The following is a 22,910-nucleotide window of genomic DNA, read 5'->3' on the forward strand; positions in this document are numbered from 1 at the left end:
ACCATCAGTGCTGGGACCTTAGGACCAAAGCCGTTCTTTAGTCAGGCTTCAATGGGTGATTGCCAGATATTGTGTTTCATACTTGCTTTGGAATGCAGCTTAATAGATTATTAGATAAAATACATATAATGAAATGTATACTTGTCATTATAATAATAACAATCATCATCACTGACTACACTGCGGAGCCAGGCCCCCATGACTGAGCAGTCTGTTTGCGTATGTGTGTGTGTGTGTGTGTGCGTGTGCGTGTGCGTGTAACAGAGCTTACACTCAGGTCTCTGAAGGGGTGCAGCAGCAGCCCCAGCGGGAGGCGGGCTTTGTTCAGCAGAGCCTGCGTCTGGGGGATGTTGGTCAGCGTACACCTGAACGTGCTGAGAGAGACAAGGAGAGAGAGAGCGAGAGCGAGAGCGAGAGCGAGAGCGAGAGCGAGAGAGAGAGCGAGAGAGAGAGAGAGAGAGAGAGAGAGAGAGAGAAGGAGGTCAGTCAATGAGGAAAGAGAGAGAACAGAATGAGATGAAAAGAAGACAAAGCGCAAGGAAGAAAGGCAAAGACAAGAGAGAAGATGAGAGGATACAAGAGATAAAAGGAAAGAGACAAGAGTGCAGACAGAAAAAGCAAAGGAAAGAGAGATAAACATATAGCAAGGATAAAGCAAGGCAGTGAAAAAAAAGAGAGAGGCGGAGATGAGACAGAGATGGACAAACAAAAAGAGAAGGGATTAAGACAAAAAGAGGGTAGAAAAGGAAATGTGTGTAAGAGAGAGAGAGAGAGAGAGAGAGAGAGAGAGAGAGAGAGAGAGAGAGAGAGAGAGAGAGAGAGAGAGAGAGAGAGAGAGAGAGAGAGAGAGAGAAGCATAGTTTGACGAGAGCAGGAGAGGAAATTACAGAAGGAAAAAAAGGAAAGTGTGGTAATGACAATAAGTACCCTGAGAGAACATTGTTAATGGAGGTCCATATGTCTGAAAAAGGCCAAAATGGGCGCCTACTCCTATGGATTAACGATTAAACTCATTGTCCTTTAAAGCTAAGGGTGTGCAGCCACAAGTGTGTGCATTTCTCTGTGCATAGAATGTGTATATCCGGGTCTGACAGTGTTTGTAGACATTCGTGTGTGGGAGTGTGTTGTGTGTGTGTGTGTGTGTGTGTGTGTGTGCATGGATCTTTAGGATGAAAGTGTAAGTGAGCAATTTAAAAACACATCTACGTATTAAACATACAGGATGACAGGACATTCAACTATTAACTCTTTAAATAACCTTGTGTATCTAGCAGAATTCAGAAGAAAGAACACAGCAATAAGCTTCCTGTATTTCACAACTACGCTTTCGTGTTTGAATCTTTTCTTTGTTACATGAAATATGGAATTCCTGCAAAAACACAAAATACTTGTACAAAATGCCTGTTGCTTTCAGTAGGACAAAACCAGATAGGTTTTCCCCTTCAACTAGTTGGCTGGAGTCATTTTAAATATAACATTTTGGCTGACCTCAATTCAGCAAAAAAATTGAAATGGAAGAGGTAGCCAGACTCACACTTCGACATTAATTCTGTAATCTCAATTGTATTTTTCAATTTGTGAATAGTTGATGAGTGAGCCCATGCGAGCTGCTATTTGTTGTATGAAACAACTGTTGCGTTTCTCTTGTTTTTCCCCTCTCCACTAAGTTTAAACTTTGACTACGACGTCACTACGTCTCTGAAAATCCTTCAATCCTGATTGGTTTGGCTGCATGGCAGGTCGGGAGCAGGGTGACTCTGACCGTCCTCCAGACCAGCTCCAGCTCACGAAGTTAAACAGATATACACGAGGGGCGGGCGAGAGTCAGGCTAAGCTTGACTGACATGGATGCGAAATGTTGTGCAACTTCCCAATATGTGTGTGCAGGCCCTGCTGACGGCCATGCTGGCCAATGAGGTGCTCTCATCTTACTCTGGGCTGCAGTTGACATTCTTGAGGTCGGTGCTGAGGCTGGGCTCTGGCGGGGGGGCGGGCGTGGGGGGCAGGATGTTGCGCTCCTGCAGCAGGTTGACGGGCCGCAGGCTGTCCACACTCATCTCCGGAGCACTCATCCCACCCAGCGCCGCCGACAGCTGAGACATGTTGGGGAAGGGCTGCCAACACCAAGAAACACACACAGAGACACACGTACACACACACACACGTACACACACACACACACAGTTGTATATCTTTATTTCGGTGGACAAACACTTACAACGGAGCAGTAAAACACCCAAATGTGCGTAGAAACAGTTATGTTGTTTCTGCATCAATTCAAATGTTATGCACAAATCCGCACACACAGGTGAAAAGGACAGCAGTCAATACATGTAGTCATAGTAATGCTGGTTGTTGTATTGATATAGCAAATTAACATTTGCATTTAAATCATTAACGGAAGTGCTGAAATACTTTCACATGATGAACAGAATGCATCACAAGTATCAACCTGAATAGTGGCCATCACATTTCATCCTCTGCGTCATGAAGTGTATTGCAATATACGGCGGCAGGAAATACCTCGCCTTTAAAAGGCAGTTTGATGACGAACCTGCACCTTACATTCCACTCGGCTATGTGGAGGGAACAGACTGGACATAATAGGGGTAATTTCACACTGCATTAGCACCGCAATTGCAGCCCAGGAGGATGGAGACTGCATCAGTCCATTTTCCCCTTTTTTTCCAATGGTACAAACTCAACTGAACTCTACCTGATCTTGGTACTTGTACTGTTTTCCAGTGAGTGAAAATTATATCCATAAATGCAACTGGTGGCTGTAGGGGCGCACAGATAAAACTACAATGTCATGAACACGGTAATACCAAGTTCAGTAGCCTACTATATCACACAAAACAAGCTACACTGGATGAAATCCACATCGGAAGGCCTGTAGTTTTAGTTCTTGGTAATGCCAAGTTGGTATGTGGTTGTTGGCCACATCAAAGACACAAATGTGATTTGAAATAAATAATGACATTTGGAAGCGAAAAATGCGATTTGAGTTGATATGAGTTGAGCTGGTAACTGGGGGAAAAGTCCATCATTTCTTTATTCTACATACTTTTATATATTTTTTTTAATCTTGATTCTCATGATCTCCTTGTGACTTCATCATAAAGCCACTATTGATTGAAAGAACTTGCCTTACAGCTAAAAGTAGTCAAATGATTTTAGCATTTCTGTTTTTGCTCCCCAAAAAGCTTGAGGCTGGTTGTTAGGGATGTGTGACCTCAAAGTGTGTCCTTAATTTCCACACACTTGTCCTGAACTCTTACTACCCAATTTCATTCAGTGCATATATGTACTGTTCTTATGGTGAGACTTGACACCTGGTGTCTGTTCAACAAAAGCAATACTCCTGTGAACTATTAAAAGCACACCAACCACCTGGAACCTTCACATAGCTATCATTGATTAGCTAATACTACAAAGGACATCTTCTAGTTCTTAAAAAAAGACATTTAATATCTCTTAAACACTAGAGCACTGGCTGGTAATGGCGGTAATGGCGGTAATGGTGGTAATGGCGGTAATGGCGCATTCGCACGATGCTGCATCGGGAAAGAGTTCAAGACCTACTGCATTACTGAACAGATCCCAAATCTAAACCTCACAACACTAAACCCCCTAAACTCACAAACACGCAGCTCGAGTCCTTCATCCAATAACACACCACACAGAGTCTAATGGCACAAAGACACGGCCATAGCCAATTGGCATGTCGGAATGCTTGCATTCTGCATTTTACGGTCATTTTACGCTTCTATCGCTCGTGTCACCCTTGCTATGAGGACAGTTCAGCGACTCTTTATAGCTTTGGGGTGCGTTCCAATATGCAGACTTCCGTCCTCTCTTGCTCACTTGCCTGCTTGTGACCTCATGACGATGTCACTGATGACTGAACATTAATTCAATATCTTGCAAAAGCACAATTCTAATGTAATTTTCTCATTTGCAATGGGATGGTGAATAAAAAAACAGTCCCCCAAATTTGTTGTGGCGAGGCTGACAGCAGGGAAACTTTAGCGTTTTCTCCACGGAGGCCGGGCCAGGAGGCGGTGCAAGGCCACAAGCACAAGTGGAAAACGGGAGTGTGCATATTGGAACGCACTCCTGGTCTCCTGTGGTGTAAGTGAGCCTCTGGGGGGCCCAGGGCAAGTACGTCTCTGCTGTATTGGAGTCAGACAGGAGCGGAGAGAGGCGACTGGCTGAGCTCACCTGTGCCAGGTCCTGGTGGTAGCTGGTTTGGTGGTAGCCCCCTTGGGGGGTGGGGTTGGACCTCGGGGCCGTCTGGATGTAGCTGGGCTGCATGCTGGAGTAGGAGTAGTCATAGGACTGGAGAGACGGATCTCCAGGGGGCACCATAGAGGATGGGTCTGAGAGAGAGAGAGAGAGAGAGAGAGAGAGAGAGAGAGAGAGAGAGAGAGAGAGAGAGAGAGAGAGAGAGAGAGAGAGAGAAAGACAGACAAAGAATGATAAAGTGATAGAGGGAGCGAGAGAAAGACAGCATGAAATAGAGGTCTTGAACAAATAATAACAACAAACAATGCAACAGCAACAATAACATCATATGCACATCTAGCTATGTAAACTGAAGGTCTAAAAATGTGTACAAAAAATAAGCAGACAAAACGAGAGCAACGGAAAATCCCAAAGTTCAGTTTGTGCTCAATGTATGCACCAGTTTGCCCCTGAACTGCAAAAGATGTTATCTTTCTCTTGACACAACTGTTTTTTTTTTCAAAGCATGTCTCTGAAAAAGATCCACTACCACGCACAAAAGAAAAGTAAGAGGAGTATTTTAAAGGAGGATCCTGCCAACTTCAACATTTTGTACCGATTGCTCGCGCTACCCTTGACTTGTCAGTACCCGACGATGCAGCAATTTTTTATAATTCCTTTTTTTGAAAATGCATTGACGTGCTAGGTACAAAAGACACAGAGGACTAGAGTGTCTGGAGAGGGAGAGGGCCAGAGGGAGAGAGTGTTACCTGTATAACTGCCTCCTTCTAGAGACTCATAGCTATTGGGCACAGGGGAGGCACTGCCAGTCGTGCTGGAGGAACTGTCTCCACCTGAGAGAGAGACAGAGAGAGAGAGAGAGAGAGAGAGAGAGAGAGAGAGAGAGAGAGAGAGAGAGAGAAAGAGAAAGAGAAAGAGAAAGAGAAATAGAAAGAGAAAGAGAGAGAGTAAGAAGCATAGTTTGGGAAGATCGGAGACAGACAAACAGACAGACAAAGAGAAACAGACAGACAGAAAGACAGACAGACAGACAGACAGAATGAGAGAAAAGACGCATTCGTTACACTCACAAAGTTAAGAAAACACACACACCCTCTCACACATATAGTATTTCGCTCCAATATCAAACCACAAAACACATAACTCTCCAAAAGCTACACACAATAACAGTGTGTTTATCCAGCAGCTCTACAATGATCATCATCTAACCACATAAATAAACATCCCCACCACACGCCACACCATTAAACACAGAGCTCAGTGTGACGCAACTCCCAGCAACTGCAGCAGCAACATTCTACATTCCAGTCTGTGCCACAAGTTATTAGGCTAAACGGTCATGACAACTGAACACCTACATTCATATTTTTTAACCCAATTATCAGGATAATTTAGGAGCTCCCTGACAGTTAATTCTCATAACTAAAATCCCAAAAACAACAACAGAGTTTTGTTTGACAGGGTTTCCATTTGTGCAGCAGGCAAGCATCTTTGAAAAATATCAATCAACTGTCACTAAAGTGTGTGTGTGTGTGTGTGTGTGTGTGTGTGTGTGTGTATTGGGAGAATTGGCTGCTTCGGACTGTAGTCATACTTTGGCAGGAGAGGGAGACCTGTGGAGCTACTTAATCCTGGGTTTCTGTGTGTGTGTGTGTGTGTGTGTGTGCGTGTGTGTGTGTGTGTGTGTGTGTGTGCGTGCGTGTGTGCGTGTGTGCGTGCGTGCGTCATACAGAGAAGTAGTACTGAGTCAATACAAAACTCAGCAGAAGGTTCAAGAAAGTGTGTATGTGTACGTGTACTTGGCTGTGTGTGTCCGTACGTGTTACTACTTAAATATCCACGGAGGCTGTACTAGGTCATTAGAACAGCCAACAGAGGATTTGAGAAAGTGAGAGCGGGGGGATGGGGGGATAAAAAGCAAGACAGAGAGACAGACAGAGAGAGAGAGAGAGAGAGAGAGAGAGAGAGAGAGAGAGAGAGAGAGAGAGAGAGAGAGAGAGAGAGAGAGAGAGAGAGAGAGAGGGCGGTAAAGAAGAGGATGGCATAGTGGTTGAGCTCCAATTATCCCCGGCTAAAGCCAACACCTCAGCAGCTTAACGGCTGTGCCTGGAGAATGGCTGGGATGAAGTGCAAGTGGAGGGTGGGAACCGTACGGTACAACAGTAATTACATAGAGCATTACTAGAATGTTCTATAGGGGTTAGATTCACACCGAGCACACTGCAGGGGGTACGTGGAAAAATGCAATAATAAAATCAATGGAATATAGCTACATTGGGATAGAGAAAGGTACCATATAGAGCATATGTTATTTAGGGGATATCATGATGAGACAAAAAAGCTAGGGGGTACACAAAAGGAAAACAAAAATTGGGAAACATTCGATCACAGAATGATTCATCTGTTTATGCAAAAAACCTAGCCAAGGTTTGGGAGAAAGGATGGGAATGGAAAGTGCAAGGAAAGGGGAACAGAGAAGTGGGAACAGTCATAGTAGCCACAACAAATAAACAAACCTAGTTACTCTTAATCTAACTTACAAGAACATCAGCATTTGGTTCTCTAAAAGGTTAGGCTACCTAACATTTAGAGAACATTCCCTCTGGTTATGTGGAGAATACCTAACAAAACATTTTTGATAATGAATGGGGATAAATAGTGGAAGTGGAGGGTGGTGGCCACGGCTACAGTAGTCACCACAGTAGTAAACACCGTAATAATCAACCACTGCTGTGACCGTACCTTTTCAACACAGTAGGGATATGAGGGATAATCAGAAACAGGTCTTTTTTTCCATTGTGATTCAACATGAGTGATGATGAGTGGTACTAGGGCATGGTGACTGTGCTGGAAAGGCACTGGAGCACCGCTGGGAGCGGAGCGGCGTGATGAGTTCAGAAGGAGAAGCCTCATTAGCGGCCGGCTAAATATATAACACCCCAGTGAGGAGCCGGAGCATCTGGAGGAGACTGAATAACACTCAACGCCCCTCCACCAACTATACACACCCCCAGAATGAGGAGCAGAAATCACACTCAATGCCCCCTCAACCTCACTACTAACCCCTAGAATGAGGAGCCAAAATAACATGAAGAACACCCACCCCCAGTTACTATGCACCCCCAGAATATCACTGGGTCAGGCAGAAGGAGCTACCCTTAAGTTAATAGTCAACACCCCCACTGAACACTCCTAGAAAGAGGACCAAAAATAACACTAAAACACCCGCTCAACCCACTACATAGTACTAGTACGCACCCACACAATGACTCAGGGAAAAGGCAGGAGGAGGCAGAATAATATTCAACATTCCCTCACCTCCTATACAAAGCAGCCCCAGAATGAGGATCCAGAAATAATAGTGTGATGAAGCGGTCTGTACACTGTGTATTAACTCCAAAAATACTTTATTTCATTTTCACATACGGTAACGTTTCGATCCAACAGAGGGATCTTCCTCAGGCCTGAGGAAGATCCCTCTGTTGGATCGAAACGTTGCCGTATGTGAAAATTAAATAAAGTACTTTTGGAGTTAATACACAGTGTGCAGACCGCTTCATTACACTACTTACTACCTTTTGTCTGGCACCTGGACAACTACTTGTGGATGTGCGCACCCTACCTCTAAACACGATCCAGAAATAATACTCACAGCCCCCTCAACCCATTAACACGCCCCCAGAATGACACTGGGGAACAGGACGAAATAACACGCCCCCCACCGTAACCCACTGCACACCCCCAGAATGATGCTGGGAAAATGTCAGAGGAGCAATGCACCCCCAGAATGTCACTGTGTAAGGTAGGGGGAGATAACATTACATTAACATTAAAACACCCCCTAGATAATATTAGGCAACATTAAAACACCCACTCAGCTAACTATGCGCCCACAGAATATCACTGTGTCAGGCAAAAGGATCAGGAATAACATTCAACACCCCCTCAACTCACTATATATCAACAGAATGACAATGGTAAGGCAGAAGGAGTCAGAGTATCCACCACCCCGGTGTCAACCCACTGCGTACCCCCAGAGCCATGGCATTCAGAGTTGTACCTACCAAGGTACAGGAAGTCGGTTGGTGACATGATTCATGTAGATTAAAAGTATAGAGCTTGAAAGTGACGTCACTTCCCCCTCCACAGCGTTTTTAGCAGAAAATCGTAGCATGTAATCCAATGGCGGTATCAAAATTATATTTCGATCCCCTTCGAGTTGTGCCACGAGCTCCACATATGTTGTTTCTGATATTTTTGTTTAATTTTTCGTACGAACCCCTAAACTTTTTAGAAAGCTGTGTTTCTTCACATTTTTCATGCAGACGGCCTCGGAACAAAACATTGATACTTCTGCATGAATAATCTTTATCTAGCCTCTTAAACAGCATATTTGTAGCCCAGCGCATGTAATGACTGAGATCGGAAGATATTTACTCGCTACCATGTTGTTAGATGGTCAGCTTAGGTCCCGTGAAATGCGGAACTAAGGGGCGGGACTTTCAAGCTCTATTCAAGGCAGCGTCTTTATTTCCAGTAGAGACTAACACAGAACCACTACATAACAAGCAAAGATGACGTAGAAAATAATTAAAATTTAATTTCATTTTATTACCTTTACTGTTTTTTCTGTGTTTTACACTCACTTTCTTGAACTATTTTGGAACTATGCCAATGGCGATTCGTGTGTTAAAAGGCGAGCCACCATCTTTGTGTAAAAAATGAAACATGGAGGTACATACCCCTAGAATGAAACTGGGTAAAGGGGGGTGGAGACTGAGGGGGCGTCACAAAGAGAAATGTGGAAGAACAGCCAAACCCCCACATGACATGACCTGCACATTTCTTTATGGGCCCACAGGGGACAGGAAAGACCGTGGGGATTCATTTTCACATGGACTATTCTTGCTGCTCTGGCTCTAAAAATAAGCAACTTGAGTTCAGGCCGGGGGGAAAACCAGCTGGATTCAATGCATTACTGAGGCGAACCCGGCTGGAAGTCCGAAGAGATTCAAAGTGAGTCATGGATGGGATCTGTGGGAAACCACCATATTTTTCTTTTTTTCTTTATTTTTTTTAGAAGGACATTTCCTTGGAAGTTCTTCATAGACATTCCTTTGATTTCAGAAGCTCTTTCTTACGATGGGACACTCAATTGCACATTGCTGCCCTACAAAGCAAGAAGGCAGTAACTGCATTGCTGTTATAAATGAGTTACTATGACTTTAATGCCATATATATCAAAAACTAAATTTAAATAAAATGATTGATCTGCAAAAAAGGTGGTAATATAAAGTAACAAAACTGTCACATGTCAATAATCTCCCAAAAACCACTTATACTGGATTGCAGTATCATTTTAAAGTCAATTTGCTCAGTTTTGAGCTCTGTGCAGTTACTGCCTTTTTGCTTTGTAGGGCAGAATACCTCACACACCCACTGAAGACCCAATTTCGCAACTCCACACCTCACACACACCCACTAAAGACACAGCAACAATTTGACACCCAGAAGGCTGGAGATACAACAATAAGGGAGGGATGAGGGGAGAAGAAAACGATCCGTTTGCCAGAGCCTAGTCACTCATGTCAGTCAGCCATGATGAAGCAACATCATGAGCAGGAGAACAGCAGCCTTGGGCCATGATGCTCCATATACCCTTCAGAAGGGTGGGTGTGACCCAAAGACAGAACACACACACACACACACGGGGGCAGCACAGGCTACACAGCACCGTGCCAGGAGCCAACATGAAGAGACTTGAAGAGAAGTGGGGGGGGGATGATGGAAGAAGGAGTGGCTGAAGTATGGCAAGCAGACAAGGCAAGCATGCCAAGCAAAGTAACATCAGGGAAGTGATGATAAGCAATGGGAGGGAGCAATCATAAGCTCAAGGTGGTATTGGCAAGGCAAGTGAAAGTTGGATTAGGGGTGGAAGTAGGATGGGTAAGCAAATAGAAGGCTGATTCTGAATGCAGGGAAACAGGAGGTAGGTACATCAATTCACATGGGATGAGATGAATGGGTAAGATCAGACTGGGTAAGACCAGGTGGCCAAATGAAGTGTAAGGTTGAAGGTAACATCAGGTCAGATAGGGATGGTTATGCGGGCTAAAGGTGAAGAAGATTGGCTAAGCAGCACTAAGTGCTGGGGTAATGGCAAGTTCGAAGGGTAATGGCAAACGCTGGGAAGTGAAGGTAACATCAGGTCAGATGACAAGAAATGGAATCAAGATGGAGATGGAATGATTGAGATCAGAATGGGTAAAATCAGAATGGGTAAGATCAGGCAAGGAGGCAGGCAAAGATCAGTTCAGATGGGATGAGATGGAATGGGGAAGATGAAGCCAAATGGGATGCAAAGTGGAAGATAAGTTGGGATGGGATGGGATGGGATGGGATGGGATGGGGTAAAGGTGACTGAGTCGAAGAAGGGAAGGGGGGTCAGGGGGGGTCAAGGTAAGAACTTGAGCCGACCTGCTTCCTCATCCTCATCCTCGTCGTCTTCGTCCTCTGAGCTGGAGGAGGACTGCTCGGCAGGCGTGGCGGGGGCTGGGTGGTGGTGTGTGGGGGCGGCACTGACGCCGCTGTTTGGAGCGTAGCCGTACGGAGGCAAGCCTGTGTGGGGAACCAGGGGAACAAAACAACAGACTTCACATCACAGGACCACGGATAACACAGCTACACAAAGCGCGTATCAGTGTACAGACAGAGGATGGAATGCAAGAATTATGAGAGTAATAGGGCAAAGAGATCCACAAACACACACACAGCCAATTTTCCTCACCAAGGTCATCCCACTCATAAAACGACGGTCACTACTAGCTATGCCAAAACAACGAATGGGCCAACAGAAAACGGGAAGTGAATATGTCTGGTCTCACAATGTGCGAATCTGGAATGTGGTCAAACAAATGCATCACATGACGATTGTATTACATCACAAATGAGGCCCACGAGCGTAGAGACAGGAAGGAAACACCACCCCCACATAACTGAGGACTTCTTCAGACCAAGACAAGACATTACTCCTAAGTGTGCTGTAATGCATTACAGAAAAATAAAATCATATGCTAATTAAATCATTTGGGAACAAATGGATTAAATATCAGATCAATGTCCTGCTCAGTTTCAAACTTGACATTTCTAAATTGATTTCGGCGCCTGGTTACCTGGGTGATGGCCTGGGGAGGAGTGCACTGAGGTGGCTGGGGTGGTCCCTGAAACCGCTCTGTCCCCGTCAGGAAGCTCCGCCTTGGGGGGTGGCGCACCATAGGAGTAGCCCATATGACCATGGAGGCTTTGGTCATAGTGTTGCTGAATTGTTTGGGTTTGGCCTGCATCAACAAAAACAATATAGTTCCGTTACAATGAACTGCATTAATGTAGAGCTTTCACAAAGTATGCCGAGCAGTGAACGTACAGGGTATATACACCAATCTTGAAGTCAAATTTACTACCATTTAATACCCTTTTTCACTTCCTTTTAGATTTTTTTGCAACCATCACGACACTCCGATGCGAGTATTAAGAAGACATCTTTTGTAATTTCTACCTCCTTAACATTACATTCCACTTTCGTTTTTTTTGCAAAAAGACGCCCAGGGTACCTCAGTCATGGAGGAGGATGGGGGAGAGCACTGGTTAATTACACCCCTCATCAACCTGGCAGGTTGGCAATCTGACGCCCTAACCGCGTACCCATGACTGTCCTCATACTGCCCTCAGATACAGAATCAATCATTTTTTTTGTCAAAATGGTACCACTAAAAAAAATAACACATAAAATAATACTTTTTGAGCAAATTTACAACTTTTAAGGCCAGTACATTTTGGCTTTTTCATTTATCACCTTTTAATACCCTGCATACACCCTGTCTTAGTGCTTTCCTGTAAGGCATCATTACATTCATCTGATGGTTTAACTTAATCTAACCTGTCTTAAAGGTGCACTGTGTAAACGTTTTAGCCGTATCTTTCCGGACTTCATGTCCATTCAGTTTCAATGAGCAGCATAGTTCCAATACCTACTGTGGCCCCCTTCCTGCCCAGTGCACTTTCAAGACCTTATCGGCAGCATGCAATTCAAGGGGAAATACAGAGTACATCTCAAAAGCTCCATTTCACAGACGGATGCCTAAGGGCTGCCAACCAGCACACTGGCAGACTGAATGAAACTTGGCCTTTGCTGAAGGAAGGACACCTTGACCTACTTCAGAGGGAGTTGAAGTACCAGTGACCCGCGGATTGCTAGGCAACTGCTACCTCTTTTGCTGATCTGACACAGATCTGAAAGCCCCTTTTGAGAAAAGTTGAAGAGAGACTCCCATTTGATTGCAAAGTACACCACTGCCAGCATACAAATGTGCACACAATGAAAAGAATGTGTCTCTATTTAATTTATCTAGTCCAACAGTCCAGCAGTCCAGCAAAAAGGCAGTCGCACACCTCTGATGCCGAATCGCTGCAAAGTTAAAGAATTTCAATGCATGAAGTAAACAAAAGAAAACAAGGTGAAAACCTGTGTGTCGTCATGCAATACGTTTTCGGTCCGTCAGACCATCATTCATTCAATACCAATCTTTGGAAATAAAAAGACACACCTGACCCTAGCCTGGGTATGCATATAGGAAGGCAGAAATACTTCAACACAAATCAAAGAGCTTGAGGTTTGAAAGTATCTGCTTTTTCAAACTTGACACTCTATTCAGCCTGCTAAAGGTAGCCTGTGATTATTGACAATCAATACCAGTTACTCCTCCACTCATACACAAAGTCCTCTTTACATACTTACTAGCATTTGTCTGTCCGTTGACCGCTGCTGGTTGGCAATAAGGAGAGGCGCCGTAGCCCGGGTGAGCAGGAGTGGCTGATTGTGTGGCGTGCGGTGTGGGCCCGTTCCCCATGGGCGCAGGCTGCCCAGGAGGCTGGGTGGCGGGGGAGACGAGGGGCGGGGTGGCCGCCACCACACTGGGACCTGGAACTGAAGCCGGTGCGGGTCCCATGGTAGCCTGAGAGGAGCGGAGCGTGCCGTACTGGCCGCTCCCCGGAGCCGAGGGGTATGATACAATGGGATAGAGGTGAGCTCCGTTGTTGTTGTTGCTGGTGCCACTCGACACCGCCATTAGATTTGGTTGCTGTTGTGGCTGCGACTGTGCCTGGGCCACTGGGTACTGCTGCGGCTGTCCGTAATAGGCAGAAGAAGGCATAGTGTATGGGTGCTGCTGGTATGCTGCTGGATACATAGACGCTGTGGAGGCTGGAGGAGGGGGGTTGGCGGTGTTGGTGGCGGGGTGTGAAGGAGGCAGCGATCCCTGGGGAGCAGTGTGCGATGAGGGGGCTGTGACGGCCCCTGCAGCAGGTGGCAAAGGGGGTTGCGGTTGGCTGTAGTAGTTACCGTAGTGATTGTTCATTTGGGGAGGCTTGGTGGGGGCTGACACACAATGTCCAGTGTTGGAGGGGTAGTGTTGCGGAGGAGCTTGGTAGCCAGATGCTGGATACGCTGACTGGGGGTATGACTGTGCAGGACCTGGAAAATATAAAGATTGACAATGAATTAATCTGTGCCCATTTTATTCAACACATGTGTTATCATTCTTCATTTTATATTACCCATGTCTACAGTGGATATCACCGCAAAATGAATGACATGCAAAGGGTTAATGAATACTGGAAGACCCACCGGCTGGCTTCAGCTACCAACCGGGCTACGTTATGAGCATGCTACATTATGACTTTACATTACCACTATTCACGATTTTCTGACAATAGACAAAAAGATTACACTGACACAAACAGCATCTGAAACGTAACAGATAACGGTTCCCTAAATCCCTTGTAATGTACTAACCCCAACTCCGATGAAGTTGGGACGTTTGGTAAACAGTGAATAAAATCAAAATGCTATCATTTTCAAAACATTCAATCTATTCATTAGATGCAGAATAGTGAAAAGACAACATATTAAGTGTTAAAACCGAGAAAAAATATTGTTTTGGGGGACATATGTACTCATTTCTAATTTCAGAAATCCAACACGTCTCAAAAGAGTTGGGACGGGGACAATAAATGGCAGCAAATGTCAAGGAAGACTAAAAACAAAACAAAAGACAACAGTTAACAGTTAAATACATTAACCGATGAGATGATTTTATATAAAAAACAGTGTTAATTCCTATCTTGGACATGATTTCACCAGCTTAAATGGTGGGTGTATTCCTTGTCATGTTTTGCAATGTTTTCCTTTCTGTAGTGCTTACAGTGTGACAGGTCTTGACCAAAAACCCACCATTTTATCACATGCTGGTCCTTATGATGGAGCCAAACTGTTAAAACATAGTAGAGAATGCAATTTGACCTTACTATGTGGCAGTAATCGAAGATCTCCCTTCAAAATATAATGCATGAGTGGCTTTTCATGCTGTTTAAAACCCATTTATACCATTCAGCACTGTATTTAACTCTACAGATGAGTGAGAACATCTTAACCAATGCACTACTGCATCCGCATACCATCATGGAGGCTGACTTTTGAAGCTAGCACTAACACAAGTTGGATGGTCCATTTTCACTGTAGCACAGGATGTGCAATGCTCTATTATTGTCAAAAAGAATGGACTTCTACAACTTCTGCTGACTTCTGTAAGCAAAGGACAGTTTCCCATGTCTTCTGGGTCTATTTCAAGTGAGCTCAGGTGCTTAGGAGAATGTTAAACCCCTGTGTCATTTTCATGCATTAAGCATTCTTAATATGGTCAATTTTCAATAGCTCTAGCACTCCAGGAGTTAGAGTGAGACTACAGCCAATATATATTTCATGATGTCATGAACCTATACAATGATTTTATTAACAAAAATATGTCTTATATACACTCAATCGTGGTAAATCAAAGGGAATTCAAAAATGTATGTAATAACTATGGTAATTATTCCCTTTGCATCTTTAATTCTGAGTGACTCAGCCTCTCTGTGATGATCTTATACCTGGACACCTATATTGTCCGTCAGTACAATTCATTTTGAAATGTTCTTCTTTGTTGTTTTATCTTATTTGGATGTTTACTAAATTTCACTGATCCCCGTCCCAACTCTTTTGAGACGTGTTGGATTTATCAAATTAGAAATGAGTACATATGTCCCCCAAAACAATATTTTTTCTCGGTTTTAACACTTAATATGTTGTCTTTTCACTATTCTCCATCTAATGAATAGATTGAATGTTTTGAAAATGATAGCATTTTGATTTTATTCACTGTTTACCAAACGTCCCAACTTCATCGGAGTTGGGGTTTGTACCAATTAGTCAGCTAAGGTACGCCATGATGACACTGATGGTTGCGTTAATTTCTCTATTAGGACATCCTCTCATTTAAATTAGAAAACAGTTTGCTGACATTAGTGGTGTCATATCGACTATCTGTAATTGTGCTACGAAAGTGCATTTAAACAGTGTGGATTCAGACGAAATGACGTTTTGAATGTGATGACAGCCCAGTAAGCTACTAGCTGTCTGGCTAGCAAAGCTTCACATGACCATCATACACCTGTCACAGCCGAGCCAACAGTTCAGCTCTTGTCAAAAACAAACTGTTAACGTTTTCTTTAGCGGAATATCATCCCAGGAAGAGATCGCAATATAATGTAGGTCATACAATTTCATGAAACTACACCATTGGCCAGATTCCTGGATATGCAGCAAAGCATCAACGCTCATACAGTACACTCCAGGGTGCTAAGCAACCTTCACAGCCATATCTATTGCCTTGATGTTAGCCAAAAGACTGCTTACGCATCTAGAACGAACACAACAACAATGTCACTAAATAGTTTACATTTTCAGTCTATTGTCCAAATTCAGGAAATTAACGGTCAACAATGATAGAGACGTAGGGTGATTAGATTTTGCTCGAAACAGCAGGAGACAGATAGCTAGCCATTAGCTAGCTTGTTAGCCAACAATCTCCGGCTAGCTCCAATAGCACAGGGCCTAATCTCAACAACCGGGGGTATTTTACCGTTTTGATACGGAGGTGCTGATCCACCATTCTGGGTTGCGTAGTTGACAGATGTGTTCATATTCGTATAACCCGGCGTCGACATCTTTCTGCCACGTAAGTTCTAACGTTATGTCGATGAAATATGCATACGGTATGACAGGGAAAGAGTGTTGTCACCGCTGATGCCTCCCCATTAAACTGCTAGCTATCAGCTAAGCCAAGCAGAACGTGATGGGAAGCCAAAGCCCACCAACCAACTTGTTCGATTGCTGCGCTGTGGTTTGTTCGTCTCATTTTGTTCTTCAAAATAAAAGACAATAGAGTTCTATCAGAGAGGGTGGTAAAATGGCTATGGTTCTATGTTGGAAAGCCAAACACACTAGGAATGGGATGGGATGGAAACCACATCTTCTTCTTCTGATTTAGAAAAAAAAGTTACTTTGTTGCATCTCATAATCCCACAGGACAGTGATAGTGAGAGAATAGGGGCTCGAGCGTGCAACACATTACCTGTGCGCACAGGTGCATAGGCCCAATGCATGAGCTTCAACACATTCCGTAGCCTAAATGAGTACAGTATATGATAATGAAACCACCAGTATTGTTAGTCTCTAGGCATTTTACATTTGGCCATAATCATCTATAGGCTAATTATTAACAGTGATTAGGCCACACACACACACACACACACACACACACACACACACACACACACACACACACACACACACACACACACACACACACACACACACACACACACTCACACACACACGCACACACACACACACACACTATGCCACTCCCTCATCTGTTCACTCTATTCTATTCTATTCTATTCTATTCTATTCTATTATTCTATTCTATACATTCTTCACATCAGTCTACCTCTTGATCCTCCTTTATAGGCCTAGATATACAGTAATCTGAGCGCAGCAATTAAACCGGCAAACACAAAGTAATTCCCATTGTACAAAGGATAATATTAGAAAATATTAGATTTAGGGACATGGTGTCCTATGTAATAGCCAACAGCATGAGAATGAGACTATGTTGTTTTGTCTTTTTTTATTAGATAATCAACAACAATACAAAAAAATGAGGGTGAAACACAAATGGTTGTCTTTAATGAGGTGTTTTGAAATGAATAGCTTTTTAAAATAGCTGTATTATCCATGACGTAAACATGAAACATTGAAGCATTTCAGAGGTGGGTTTTGCACTGAGCAAAGGCAAATCTGTGTTGAAGCCAGGCATTATGACCTGGACATTCGTATTGTTACTGAGTTGGACAATAGTGATTTTTATATTCATTTACTGTCACCAAAAAAAATATTGTCCCTCGCAAATGTGTTTTATGGACCCACCTGACACAGTACATGGCTTCGCTTCTTTGTCATTGTCATGCTAAGTAACACTGTGATGAATTCATTGTTGTCTTTGACGACATTACATGTAAATTAATGAATTAAAATACACCCGGTAAATGTAAATACAAATAAAACGTGGACATTGGAGCTCCAGGCCCTTTTTAGTCACAATGTATTAACCTCATGTAGAATTCGTACCCTGTGAAACATCTCTATATAACAATATCTACACCTAAATTGTGCAGCTTTCTTAGTCGGTTTTAAACACTGCTGTACAGATTTACAAAATCCATTTCACATGTCTGTATTGGAGATCTGGGCAGATCATTGGACGTGGCAACCATCTGGGTGAAACCTCCAGGTATCTGTTTCTGACAACAGAGCTCAACAGACACTGCATCACAACACAGTAAGTGTGTGACACAGCACAGCACCACACAGCAAGGTGAACAAGGAATACTGTTTCAGCATATGGCTCTTTCTTGGCAATGAAATAAGTTCAGACACAGGGTGCATTCCAATATGCTGACTCGCGTCCTCCACTTGTGCTTGTGGCCTTGCGTTTTGCTGACGCCGCGTCTCCATGGAGAGAACGATAAAAGTTTTCCCGCTGTCAGCCTAGTCACAACAATTTTTGGGTGACTGATCATCATTCACCATCCCAATTGCAAATGACATTAGAATTGTGATTTTGCAAGATTTTCTGTCATCAGTGACATCATCATGTCACAAGCAGGCAAGGGAGGCCGGAAGTCCGCATATTGGAATCCACCCATACAGTAATGCATCTTGGCACTTCCTAGTGAATTCAACATGAAAATAGTGGTTTATCTCCTATTAAAATGTCTCTGGTTTTAGCCAAATAGGAATGCCGGCTACATTGTCCCATCGTTGAAAGATGGATTTCCCAGGCCCTCGCCTCCATCTGATCCGCCTCTGCACAATCCTTTTCGCCTCCACAGAATGAGAGCTGTCAGACAGAGGAGCAAGATGAATACGACTCCACCGGCAATGACGCCCGACACCAGCGACGTGTTGGCTTGCTTCTCCACTCTGTATGTGGAGCAGGACTCCTCCGAGAGTGTGCTTGCTCCCGCACTGTTCATGGCCTGCACACAGATCCTCTGGCCCAGACGAACATTCGCAAGACTTGCATTCCGGAACCAGCTGTTGAAAACGTGACTTCCCTCGTTGCCCTCGACAGTGACTTTATACTGAGACACTGAGGAGAAGGGAGCGCACCAGTGGATGATGACCTGACCGGATGCCCCTGGATTGACCCCTTTGACCTCTGGGGCATTAGGGGGCACAAATTCGGGTGTCAACCCTGGACACAGGCACCCCGTCCTGGTTGCGATGTCAAAACACGTTTCCATCTGGGCCACGCAAAGGTCGTAGTCGCATATCTGGGCCTCGACGACACCTCTGGTGACCTCTGGTTTAATGCTGTCTGTTGTCGTTGCCGGGGTCTCGTCATCGCCAAAGACGAGATGTATAGGAGCGTCACCGGCTGAGATGGTCTGTGACAGACAGAGGAAGATGACTGGGAGTCTCAGCAATAGCAGACTAGCGTTCAGGATGAGCATCTTCGATTCTGTGGAAACACAAGACAAGATTGTTTACAATTCTGTTTGCAGGCCCTTGTCTGTTTCATAACATGAAACAACTATGAAATTATAGTGTGGCTTTAAAACCAGTAACTTCTTAAATAGATAATAATACAATTCTACCATATTACCTGCATTCAATATCAGATTGCTCTTAATAGTTACAACCCGTGCTCTAAGTTAAGTTTTTTCATCACCATCCAAAATGGCTAGATATTAATCTTACTAGCTAAACACACACACACTCACTGATGGGTCCAAGTGTCAAGTAAGTAGATGTCTTGTACCAGTCAAACTGAAATTTTACCAGCATTTGACCGGTTGGCTGCTGTTAATTTAGAGCCCTGGTTACAATGACACAACAGATAAACACTACTCGTTCTGTCTTACTGCCCACTTAATTACTTAGTTACTAATAACTACCTTGTTAGCATGCTACACGGATCCATTGACTTTCACTAGCTTAGCGACATACTCCTTCTGTTAACTTGTCTTAAAGCAAGACAACGCTTAACATGAAAAATAAGACACTTTACCACCTTTATAAACCCCAGCCAACGATTTTAACTGTATTAAGCCCCAAAATAGTGGCATACCCCTTTAATAAAAGGTTAACAACAAGCCCAAATGAAAGCACATACAGTAGTTACACCCTTGGACACAACAACTAAAAACTATTTGCTGATTATTCACTTCTAGTTATCAGTTCAGTGTAAGCACCATAACCCCCGATGTAACTCAATCTTAAAGTTCTCTTATAATGTTTTCCAGATCATTGTGACATTCAAATTAAACCAAAATATCAGCTCAACTGGAAAGGCACAGCTGTAGTGTTGCTTTGTTGATATAGCAGTCAGGCCCTTCAGCACAACAGAGCAAAGTGGCCTCTCGAGTTACTGACATTGCACCCATCTGAGAGGAGCAGAATTAATTGAATGGCTTGTAGCCAGAGTTTCTATGGGAATACAATGGCGTCCTCTTCATAAATCAAGCCGTGACGTCACATATCAGAGAACACTGTATCTCGGTGAGTTTCTTCAAAATAAATTGTACTAACTTACAGTATAACCACAACTGCTGTGGTAGGAGATATTTTTAGTTCATTGATAGTCTACTCAGTAGCCCATGATTGTATGGACAACTTGCCTTCTCATTGTCATAGCAACCACTCACATTCACCACAAAAAGAAACTATTTTTAACGGTTTTCAACTAGGCCTACATCCTACCTGGAATATGGAGTATCCTCAAACACAGCTTTTTCCTCTGTCAGGGAGAGACTTTGTCCTCAAAACTCCTCTTCTTTTTATCTCTCCAGCCGATGTGCTCACTTCATTCCCACTCTTTTTCTCTTCCCACCAAAAGTTTCCCCTCCCTTCAAACACCCCCTCATGTCATTTGATGCACTATGCACAGCCCCCTCTTCCCTCCTCCTCTTTCTCTCCCTCTCTACCTCTACCTCTCTCTCTCTTGCTCTCTCTCCCTCTCTCTCTCTCTCTGCGCCTCGTCCTTTATCCCTTTTTGGCATTGTTTGCTATAGAGATGAATTTGCCTGTTGAAGTGTTTATGATACTGTGTGTGCTGCTACTCCGCGTAACATTAAATCCTCTACATAACATTTTAAACTTGTTGAAACCCGTTAGTAGATTCTGGCTGTGGAGTTGTTTTTTTGTTTCTTTCTTTGTGCCCTGTTTTAAGAGTCTAGGCACGGAAATGGAGGGCATCCAATGGAACAGGTCCATTCAAACAGCATGTGGCACCGTCATACACATTCCAGCAGTAATTATGTGTGAGTAACAGAAAAGAAATAGTGTGTATGTGTGTCTCTGTGCACTGAACCGAGGAGGTAGGGTCTGATTGACTGCTCAGATGGCGGGGGGATATTGTTTCTATTCTCTCTCTCTCTCTCTGTCTGTCTCTCTCTCTCTCTCTCTCTCTCACACACACACACACACACACACACACACACACACACACACACACACACACACACACACACACACACACACACACACACAGTACAAACACAAAGGAGAGTGCTGGTAGGAGGGTGGGGGTAGAGGATGGGGGACCCCTCCCATTTTATGGGCAGAGGAGGAAAGGTGAGCAGGGTAATCCCGTTAGCAGACTGTAGAGATCAGAGGAGATGAGGGCCTACACAGTCACTACAGGCCTACATCCTGCTGCTCACTTATCTGTCAGGAAATCTCACTAGGCCCACGCGCACAGTTCTATACATCTCCTTACTTATCACTTACCTGCTAGAATCGAAAAGGGATAGAGAGACATGTATTTTAAATTTCTTTCATGACCTAGAACCGACTTCACACGGTCACACACAGTCCCACAAACAGTCTTTTGTTGTCTTGTGTTTATTAGCGGCAATTAAGAAATCAAAAAGAAATCCGATCCAAAATTCATTTATTTTTTAGGTTTGAGTTTATTTGACACTTATATTACTATTATAACTTCACTATAACCCAGATATAAAATTCAGGTATTTCAGAGGAAGTGTAGTGTGTATGAATGAAATGAGAAGCATGTCTTTTCTCAGGATTGAGCTGTCATTCTGGCCGTCACCACACTGTCACTGGTTGTCACTCATGACACACCACACAACATTACGCAATCAATTGGTCTCTAACAGCTTGTGTATGCATCCATGGCAATTAGGCTAAAAACAAATGGTGAATCAGTAGCCACATTTGTTTAGGGAGTTTGTGCAAGTTGTTAAGGCGCTCAGGGACTCTGACTCAACTGCTCTAAATGTGCATGCTGAAAGACTGTGTGTGTGTGTGTGTGTGTGTGTGTGTGTGTGTGTGTGTGTGTGTGTGTGTGTGTGTGTGTGTGTGTGTGTGTGTGTGTGTGTGTGTGTGTGTGAGAGAGAGAGAGAGAGAGAGAGAGAGAGAGAGAGAGAGAGAGAGAGAGAGAGAGAGAGAGAGAGAGAGAGAGAGAATTGGCATGACAAAAATCAGGCCGTATCTGAGTTACAATGACATAATAATGTTATCTTGTTAAATTAATTGTTGGTGTCTTTTCCTAAATTATAGTCACTATGCTGCCCAAAAGTACCCCACTTCATTTCTTTATGTGTTTTGTCTTTGAAGGACTGACAACTTTTACGTCAGTTTAGTTAATAAACATAAGATATAATTCATTATTTTAGAAACCCCAACGACAGCTATACCATGGATGCTGACAGGCAGCTATCGGTGTCTTTACTCAGGAGACATCCGCTCTTCTTGTTCAAGTTCAAACTTGCCAGACATGAGTAAAGTGTACGTGACCCCCATGTCTCGACGCCGTCACCTTCAGTGGAATCCAGACATGAATGTGGAGCATGGGGGACGGAGAGGAAGTGTCTGGGTGTCTGCACCCCCCCCCCCCCCCCCACGCCCTCTATACCTACCTACCTCCCATATTCTTCCCAGATGTGACTCATCTCTTTGTCTTCTCCCCCTCCTCTAGTGTCACTCATACCTGCACTTGCACATTTACACACACCAACGCGCCAGGGCTGTACTGGGACCACAAACCGGCCTGAGCATTTTTTCCCCCATAGACCAGCCCCTCTTACCCCCACCCCCTACTTACTACAATCGTGATGGGCTCAGTCCACTGTATATTAAAGATGTCAAACAAACACACACACACAAACAAAAACAAACAAATCGGCCCCTGAGGACTGTC

General features: G+C 43.9%; 2 protein-coding genes across 4 annotated transcripts in view; both read right to left on the bottom strand.

Moving 5' to 3' along the window:
- sec24b (SEC24 homolog B, COPII coat complex component) overlaps positions 1 to 16,542 on the bottom strand; it is a 37,204-nt gene extending 20,662 nt beyond the window's left edge. For 2 of the 3 annotated variants that reach the window (XM_063190464.1, XM_063190463.1), the window contains exons 1-8: positions 16,263 to 16,542; positions 13,043 to 13,777; positions 11,421 to 11,585; positions 10,726 to 10,866; positions 4,998 to 5,081; positions 4,225 to 4,382; positions 1,933 to 2,114; positions 272 to 374 (exon numbers count right to left, since the gene is read on the bottom strand). In XM_063190464.1, coding sequence (XP_063046534.1) covers positions 272 to 374; positions 1,933 to 2,114; positions 4,225 to 4,382; positions 4,998 to 5,081; positions 10,726 to 10,866; positions 11,421 to 11,585; positions 13,043 to 13,777; positions 16,263 to 16,347 — 1,653 coding nt within the window. In that variant the 5' untranslated portion in view covers positions 16,348 to 16,542. The remainder of the gene's footprint in view (positions 1 to 271; positions 375 to 1,932; positions 2,115 to 4,224; positions 4,383 to 4,997; positions 5,082 to 10,725; positions 10,867 to 11,420; positions 11,586 to 13,042; positions 13,778 to 16,262) is intronic. The other variant, XM_063190465.1, reaches the window with a different exon arrangement.
- Positions 16,543 to 17,352: 810 nt separating this feature from the next.
- Positions 17,353 to 20,639, bottom strand: si:ch1073-303k11.2 (LRRN4 C-terminal-like protein). Its single transcript, XM_063189619.1, has 2 exons — positions 20,450 to 20,639; positions 17,353 to 19,208 (listed from the first exon to the last, which is right to left on the bottom strand). Exon 2 carries the CDS (start codon positions 19,198 to 19,200, stop codon positions 18,490 to 18,492), a length of 711 nt encoding a protein of 236 aa, XP_063045689.1. The 5' UTR covers positions 19,201 to 19,208; positions 20,450 to 20,639; the 3' UTR covers positions 17,353 to 18,489.
- Between the last annotated feature and the right edge of the window lie 2,271 nt (positions 20,640 to 22,910).

This window comes from Engraulis encrasicolus, chromosome 23 (assembly GCF_034702125.1).
Source record: "Engraulis encrasicolus isolate BLACKSEA-1 chromosome 23, IST_EnEncr_1.0, whole genome shotgun sequence".
Classification (NCBI taxonomy): domain Eukaryota; kingdom Metazoa; phylum Chordata; class Actinopteri; order Clupeiformes; family Engraulidae; genus Engraulis; species Engraulis encrasicolus.

What these genes read in the sequence shown, in the direction of transcription:
- si:ch1073-303k11.2 (XM_063189619.1), bottom strand. Translation starts at nt 19,200, where the DNA reads ATGCTCATCCTGAACGCTAGTCTGCTATTGCTGAGACTCCCAGTCATC.